The 8,513-nt window shown below is 40.5% G+C and overlaps 1 protein-coding gene across 2 annotated transcripts in view; it reads right to left on the bottom strand.

Annotated features, from left to right (window-relative positions):
- Nucleotides 1-6,987, bottom strand: part of mtx3 (metaxin 3) — a 9,912-nt gene extending 2,925 nt beyond the window's left edge. The window contains exons 1-8 of one of the 2 annotated variants that reach the window (XM_015396740.1): nt 6,861-6,987; nt 5,120-5,189; nt 4,657-4,733; nt 3,108-3,200; nt 2,848-3,030; nt 2,688-2,764; nt 2,444-2,601; nt 2,155-2,243 (exon numbers count right to left, since the gene is read on the bottom strand). In XM_015396740.1, coding sequence (XP_015252226.1) covers nt 2,155-2,243; nt 2,444-2,601; nt 2,688-2,764; nt 2,848-3,030; nt 3,108-3,200; nt 4,657-4,733; nt 5,120-5,189; nt 6,861-6,941 — 828 coding nt within the window. In that variant the 5' untranslated portion in view covers nt 6,942-6,987. The remainder of the gene's footprint in view (nt 1-2,154; nt 2,244-2,443; nt 2,602-2,687; nt 2,765-2,847; nt 3,031-3,107; nt 3,201-4,656; nt 4,734-5,119; nt 5,190-6,860) is intronic. The other variant, XM_015396743.1, reaches the window with a different exon arrangement.
- Between the last annotated feature and the right edge of the window lie 1,526 nt (nt 6,988-8,513).

Genomic DNA, 8,513 nt, shown 5'->3' with positions numbered 1-8,513 from the left:
GGGGCTGTCGGTCAGGCCGGGCAGAGCCTCTGCCGGGCCGGCCAGGGGCGGTTCTGTGGGCCCCAAGGCCCATGGAGCCGTCCAGCTCTGAAATTTTTCTAAGTCCCACCGCTGTACCAGGGCTCCGAACGTCTTGCTGCCATACCAGAGGCCCGGACGGTTTGCCAGTGCGTTTTACTTGGTTTAATCCGTGGGGGGGTGCTTAAGGGTGGGTCCCCGGGCCCGCCTGGTGCTGGCGGTTCCCCAGGGAGGTGTGTTGGTGTTGACCCTATCCGGGGAGGAGGCCCCTTGGACGGATAGGAGTTGCATGGGAGAGAGCCCCTGGAACCGGCTGCAGGAAGGGATGGGGAGGTAGGGCTGTTGCAGGCGGGCTGATGGTGTGTGCTTGGTGGGTAAACGACCTCCAGCCCTGGAGGGAGTGAGCCCATCTGACCCTAGGGCTGTTGCAGGTGGGCTCAGGGTGTGTGCTTTGTGGATGAATAACCCATGACCCTGGAGGAAATGCGCCTTTTTAACACAGAATCAGATTCCTGGATGTCAAGGGGGCTTCCCCAGCAGCCTGCCCGAGGAGGAGGCCTCTCAGGCGGGCAGAGCATGAGTGGCAGAGGCCCCCCTGGAACCAGCTTCCAGGAAGGGATAGGGAGCTGGGGCTCCCCATGGAACAAGTATTCCACAAGCTCCAAGGGAGCTAAGGCTGCTGCAGGCGGGCTCAGGGGCTGTGCTTTGTGGGTAAAAAACCTCGGAGCATGGAGGAAATGCGGCTATTTAACCCAGAACCAGACTCCTGGATGTCAGGGGAGCTTCCCCGGCAGCCTGCCCGAGGAGGAGGCCTCTCAGGCGGGCAGAGCATGAGTGGCAGAGTGCCCCTGGAACCGCCAATCCACAAGCTGCAGGGAGCTAGGGCTGCTGCAGGCGGGCTCAGGGGCTGTGCTTTGTGGGTAAAAAACCTCGGAGCATGGAGGAAATGCGCCTTTTTAACCCAGAACCAGACTCCTGGATGTCAGGGGAGCTTCCCCGGCAGCCTGCCCGAGGAGGAGGCCTCTTGGGCGGATACAAGACGCTGGAAGACCTGGGTGAGTAAAAAATTAATAAAAACTGTTTATAAAGGGAATAAAAACAAAGTAAACCTTCTAAAATTAAGAAAACGCATCTAAGCAGTAGATAATGGAAAGAAAACGTGGAAAAAATAAGAAATAAATCCAAAAAAGCAAGTTTAAAAAAGTGAGATGGTGGAAAAATTTCAAAGTGTGCCGTGGAGAGTATAGGCCACATGAGGGGTAGCCCCTAGCTACGTAATACCATGGTGGGATTTTGGTGTTTTTGGGCTCCTGCCTATGCCAGCAGGATAGTAGGAGAGTGGCTTTCGAAGAGCCGGTCTGGAGAAATGACAGAGTGTCACCCGGGAGCGGTCCCGGGCCCTGAGCAATGACGGACCGGGCCGGACTTCCGGGCTCACTCTCCCCTGATCGATTGGCGAACGCGGCCTGCCATTGGAGGGCCTCCGTCGGCTCCCGGCTTTGCACGGACGGCTTCTCCAGCCTGCAGGCTCGACTCCTAGGCCCCGAACTAAATTACAATTTCTGCTCTGGAAATATTGTCAAAATATTTGTTTCTTTTTATTAAATCACTCAAAGCTGATCAAACCATGACGCCAAACTTAAAGATATTTTATTAATAACTGTTGTAAATAAAAAATTTAATTAATAAATAAACTCTATAAACTGTCGCCCAAATACCATAATCTCTAAATCAGTAGATGCAATGATAGAGGTTAAACTGCAGCATGAACAATTAAAAACTTCCATCTACATGCCCAATTTGGAGATGTGGCCGTGTCTCTCCAGCTGAGAGCCCCTGTATCGACAAGGGAGGTTCAAATAAATTCATCTGCTTGAGAGGCCTAACAAAATGTAGTGTTTGTTTATGAAATGTGTTTGGAACGTTAATTAATAATTTATGGCATTCAAAATGGTTAATAGCATTCACTTGGTAAACATCCATGAACATGGAGAGCAACTGGTGGTTTATATTTAATGCTATGCTTTCTCTGTCCGTTTAAAAGGGGGAAACACTGTTTTAAGAAGCACTGGCTATACCTGCAGAAAGCAGCCAGGAACAATGGAAAAGAGGAGAATAAACAGAAAGCAGAAGCACCTTTTCTATCAAGTTGGACTCTTTGTTTACAAGTTGTGTTAGTTTCTGCAGGTTGGCATCCATTGTTTCCTGAACAGGAGGAAGAGGGCCTAAGAAAAGAGGGAAAAGAGGATTGATCCAAAAAAGAGGAGTAAGATGTCAGTTAAGTGAGAAAAGTAAAGAAGTTACAAAAAGCAAATAGGTAAAGAAAAGCATAGAGATGGTTGTGTTAGACTTGCATCCTCATTACTGGTCAAATTTAATCAAGATTAGTGCAGCATAATATTTTAGCTGAATGTAGCAAACTTACAGGGTTTATCTGCACCAAAGTGGGCTGCAAGGATGTTGTCACAGAAGCGAGTGAGGTTGTCCAACTGTCTGAGGTGGCTCTGCAGAGGGCTGCTGGTGAGGTCTGCTTTGTGAAGCGGTGCCAGAAATCCAAACACAAACGCATCCAGGCTGCTTGGGCTGTTGAAACAAAACAACAATTTTCATATTTAGAAATAAAAACTTTTAGAGTTCTACAACATTTAATACAAGTCAATATAACTTACGAGTTGTCAAAGAAGTAGTTTGCAGTTCCCAGTCTGTAGGAGATGAGGTTCAGACACTCTTTAGCATCACTGTAGATCTGAGAGGAAGCAGAAAAGCATTAGCAGAGATATAACATCATCCAAAAACAAGCCAAAGCTGACAGATTAACAGAGCAGCTACCTTTCCCTCCACCCCAGTGATTCTGTGTAACAGCCCCTCTCCTTTTGTCAACAGGATGCGGTCGAGGGCGATGTTCGCAAGACGACCAGGGATGAAAAAGTTGAGCGGGAACGGAGAGTGGGAGGCAAACCATGGTCGCGTCAAATTGCTGTAATTCTCTGCATCCACCCAGAATGTGTGCAACTGCGAAAAACAAAACACAAAACAATCTTTCACTCACTGCATTTCTTTAGATAGAAAGTAGGAAAGGAGACTGATACCAGAGCCGGTCGCAGTTTCTCCTCCAGTAACGCGATGAAGGCCATAGTGTCTGCTCCCTGTCTGGCTGTCAGCTCATAATCAGCATTAAACCTCTGCAAACAATAAGAACAATGCTGTGAAATTATTTTAATTCTGCCAGTTAAGAAAAGAAATCAGATTTTTCCTGCTGTGGATCTGTTCTAATATAACCAAAAACTGCTCCCAGCTTAAATGCGATCAGGAACTCTGCAGATACCTTCTCTTTACATGGAAAAGTTCACGCTAGAAGCAGTTTGCTGCCAGCTAGTGGTCAAAACATCTGATTCTAGAGTATCTTATTTTCCGGACAATAAGTCACAGTTTTTTTTACCATAGTTTGGCTGGGGATGCAACTTATACTCTGGAGTGACTTATGTGTGAAATTATTAACATATTATTATATCGTTTCACATCTTATTTTCACACTAAACCGCAAGAGGGTGCTCTAAGCAACTGATAATTTCAACATTGGCATTAACTCACAAAAATAACTGAGAAGGGCTTTACAAAAATGGCACCGAAAAGAAAATCATATTCTGCAGATTACAAGCTGCAAGTAGAAAAATATACAGGCAAAAACGTTAATCGAGCAGTGGAGAGTTTGGAGTTAGTTGAGTTGTTTAAAAGTGACACAGAGGATGAAGATTTGATTGGATTTAGTAATTTGGAGTGACACGGATAGTTTGATAAACTTGTTAGCATGTTGTTTAAGCTATAGTTATCTGAATAACTCTTAATATGTTATGTTAACATACAAGGCACGTTCTCAGTTAGTTGTTTATGTGTCATATAACGTTAGCATACCATACAATTATCCCGCCTGTTGTTGCCCCTATTCTATTTTCATTTTAAATTGCCTTTCAAGATGACATGTCTGTTCTTGGTCTTGGATTTTATCAAATAAATTTCCCTCAAAAATGCGACTTATACTCCAGTACGACTTATCTGTATGAATGAGGTGAGTCACATTCCTTCTTTAATACACATTTTACAGCTGGTGCAACTTGTACCCCAGAACGACTAATAATCCAGAAAATACGGTAATCAAAATACTGTGATGGAAACCCAGAACGGACGGTGTGGAAACTTAATCTATAGCATCAATGAGGTGATCTCTGTGCCTGAGATGAGAAAATTAGTTTAATTACTGTTCTGCCCAATTATCATTAATGTCACTAACTTACACAACAATGCATACATTTATATACACATTGTAAGTGCTTCATGAAAACAGCAATAATGCAAAAATGATTCTTATATGATTGTAAATACTTTTAGGAAGCAATCGGTTCATCCTCTTTGTACCTAATTTGGCTGCTTTGAGCCATTCTCTACTTGGAAGATCCAGTTCCAGTAAGTTTTAACTTCCTGTTTAAAGTAGTAAGCAGATGCCTCCATGTTTTCCATGTAGCTTTATTCCTTGATAATGGCATATTTGTGTAGAATTAGTTTTAACCTTTTTAACACTGTATCTGTTTTGGTTTTATTAGTAAAATTGTGAAAAAACACTAAAGAAGCAGAATCTCTTACTTGTTTTCTTAGAAAGTTTAGAATCTGTGTTGGTTCTTGAACCACAGAGTCCCCACAAACCAGCTCTGGGAGGCTTGCTGTGGACAAACGAGACACAACAGAACAGGACAGAGATGATCATATACAATTAAAGGACAGGAAAATACAACATTGTCAACATTTTAAGGGGTCCTCATGAAAAAATTAACTCAGAGCAGCAAACAAAGATGAATTAATAAGATATAAACAAGCTAAACAGGCCTAAGCAACATAAAATAACATAAAATGTAACATAATTTTGATCATAAGGGTCTTTAGGGTAAATACCTTTGAATGATATGCAAATAAGGTGAATGAACTAATGGGACAATTTACCAATTTTTAAAACAAAGGAACATCTTTGAAGGAAAGAAAACTCATCTTTGCTTGTGTTCCTCTGAGCATAAAGCTGTGAGGCTCTGGTTAACTACCAGCTGCTTCCCACCTGTTAAGGTTTTCCATGTCCAGTCCACAGGACAAACTGTGAGCTTCGCTCCAGCAAATTTTGCGTAGGCCTGAAGGGAAAAAAAAGCAAGAAAACTTGTAAAAAAAAAAAAAAAATGAAACATTTATCAGGAAGCTTCCTGCAAAAACAACAAAACCAAAACCAGTAGTTTGTCTGAAAATGTTTTTTTTTTTTTTTGTTTTTTTTACAATATTTTTAACAAGTTAGAGCCAATCTTCCATCTAAACTATCTTAATTTTTTTTAATCAAATGTATAAAATGTCTGTAAATTTTTACAACATTCTAACTCATTTAGAGTAGCCTATTTGCTTTGATCATTTATTTTATGTTACACTACTGATAAAACATTACAGAGCTGTTGTTAACTTTATGGTCCCTCAGTGGGAATATTTAAATGTATCAGCAGTAAAGAGACAGGTGAACAGAAACATGTCGACCCAGATAAGGATAAGCAATAACAATAAAAGAAACAACAGACTGTACACTGCAAATTATTATAAAGACTAAAGTTAAAAAATATATTCTTTACAGATTCCAATAAATGTGAAACCAAGTAAGGTTGTTGAAAAACCCCCACAAACTTTGCATTAAGCACCTTTGCAAAAAAACAAAACAACATATACATAAAAATACAATTTAGAAAACTATGGAAGCGGTGCAAACTTTAGCAGGGATCTCAGCAATAAACTGTCTTTGTTCTGAGCAAAAATGGTTATAGTCACATATTTAAAGTGTAATAAGCAGCCTTTTCATTTAACCAGTGTTTATTGTCTGAATAAAGCTTATTATTATTTCTATTTTCTTTTTCTTTTTTCCTGGACGAAAAGCCAGATATGACGAGTCAAGCTTTAGCCAAAATGGTTCAATTTATTTTAATTAATTAAAATCAAATGAAACTGTTGAAGGAGAGTTCAAACCAATCAGATCTTTAAGACTTGGAACATTTTAAGGAGAAAAACAACAGCAGGCAAGACGTAATCTAAGATCCCCCCCCAAAAAAAACAAACAAAAAACAGCTAGAATTGGGCATTGCTGAGTATACATTTTATTACATTTATATTTAGGATGAATTAGTTAACAGTTAACAGAGTTTTAGATCTTTTAACTTTATATTCTAGTCAACAAAAGTTAGTTTTTTGCCCCTAAATTAAGTCCACCAACAACCTAAAGGATTACTAAATAAAATAACTGCGTTTTATTAAGAATCACAGAAAAAAATGATTCTTAAAAATTCCAATCCCACAAAAAAGGGGAAAGTACCACCTTGTGGCCAGAATTGTTACTGCAGCCGTTCAATGACACGTTTAAGAGCAGTTTAACGCCACCCTATATTTCCTATAGGGTTATTAACTAAGTTATAGCCAACATATAACTAATAAATAATCTACCAATAAGTCCAGAAAGAGAAACAAAGATTTTTCAAAAGCTGACCTTGAAGGACAGCATTGAGTTAAAGGAGTGACTGCTGACCAGCAGCTACACATGAAGGACAAACCTCTGCAGGAAGCACATCTTTCTCTGCAGCTGCGGCTTTAAACAGGACATTTTTGTTTATCCCATACTGAACGAAACGACAGTTACAAACTACAAGTGTTAGCATGAAAGCTAACGAAAGGAAACAACAGAAGACACTCAAAGGGAGACAAATGGCTCCCCACGCGTGTTAAAAGCTCCCCCGGAGGAGCTGACTGTCTTTGCTTTAAGCAAACAACAATCTTACCAGAACTATAAGAGAGTCGGTGTGGACAGAGGGAAGCCCCCAGTCTGCTCCCCAGCATCTCAGCTCCATGGCAGCCGCCATATTTTTGATTCATACAGAGAGCTGAGGACGTCACAGCATTGCTGTCCCTCCACAGCGCGAGAGGCAAGGGAAAGGAGCACGCGCGCATGTAAACAAAGATATGAGCAATATCAGCTGGGTCATAAATTAGGTGCACCATGTGATCAGCACATGATTGAAATAGAAAGATTCTTATTTCAATTAAAAAAATTATGAAACAAACAATTGGTGTTGTTTTTATAACAATTAATGCAGCAACATCAATAGATATAAACAATGTATTTACCCTTTCATTGTAAAAATACAAAAAGTCTTAATGTTGAATCAATTTCTTTTTTTCAGGAATCTTTTATTCAGCAACAGCAATATATTTATATGTGGCTCCATTTGGTTCAAAAATAAGTAGATGTTTAAAGTGTAGATGTTGGTATGTGTACTTGGGTAAAATCTAAAGCAAAACCACATAGCAACCATAAAATATAATAATAATTGAACTTTTCTGATCTCACATTAGAGATATTTACCTCTGCATTTAACCTATCCCCTTGGGGAGCAGTGGGCTGCCATTCTGGGGTGCCCGAGGAGCAATTGGGGGTTAAGGGTCTTGCTCAGAGACCCAGAGTGGCAGTCTGTGGGAGTGGGTTTCAAACTCACAACCTCAGGATTCCAAGCTCTACAGAGATGAGTTCTTGCAGATTTAATTTAGATGCAGATAGCAACAGAAACACAAATCCAGGAAAAATAAACAAGAAATCAAAACCAGGAGACGCCAGTGAGAAACACACATGAGAAGGGAAGCAATGAAGAGAATCCATCAATGTTAAACTGCACAGAGATGTATATAGGGAGACAGAACAAAGAATGGGCTAATCAGCTAATATGGAGCAGGTTTGCATAGAAGCAACTAGAAGGGAGCTTGGGGAAAGGAGACAAAAAAGACACTCAAAAATACAACACTGCGTAAATATGACTAGAAAACAACAATGATACAAAATGGAAAAGAAACCAATGACCAAGAAAACACAGAATGACATGATTTCAAATATAACTGAAAACTCAAAAAGAAACAGAACCAAAAAGTCCACAAAGGGCAGAATTATGACATATTTTCCTTCCACTTCACATCTGAGCACTAATTAATGTTAGTCTATTTTATAAATTCTAAAATGTGAAAACTATGAAAACATTCAAGGGGTATGGATACTTTGTAGTGCACTGCAAGTTTTGTCCCACGGCTGATATCATGAAGAAAGTGTTTGGTCAGAGTCCAGCCAGACTCAGACAGACATTCAGTGGAAACACTGAGGGATGGTAAATGTCTCTCTCTGACTTGGACAAGCAGCTGTTAAAATATGTTTTAGGTCAGCAGAGAGAGTGTAAACCAGACTTCTATTGTTCCATGTTTCCACTGAAAACCCCCTAGAGTCTAACCCTGTTTGCCCTTTTCCTGTAAACCTGTATTACATCAGAGGAAAATGGGCTGCAGTGATGTGTAAAGAAAGTTACCTGGACTGAAATCGTTTGCTTTGATTATACACATCAGGGGGGTGTTTATAAATCACCAAAGGAGATCAGATCAATTTTTGAGACAAA

The sequence above is a fragment of the Cyprinodon variegatus genome, unplaced genomic scaffold, assembly GCF_000732505.1.
Source record: "Cyprinodon variegatus isolate N-32 unplaced genomic scaffold, C_variegatus-1.0 Scaffold818, whole genome shotgun sequence".
NCBI lineage: Eukaryota > Metazoa > Chordata > Actinopteri > Cyprinodontiformes > Cyprinodontidae > Cyprinodon > Cyprinodon variegatus.
Note: the sequence above shows the minus strand (reverse complement) of the source record. Positions and strands in the feature narration are given on the sequence as shown.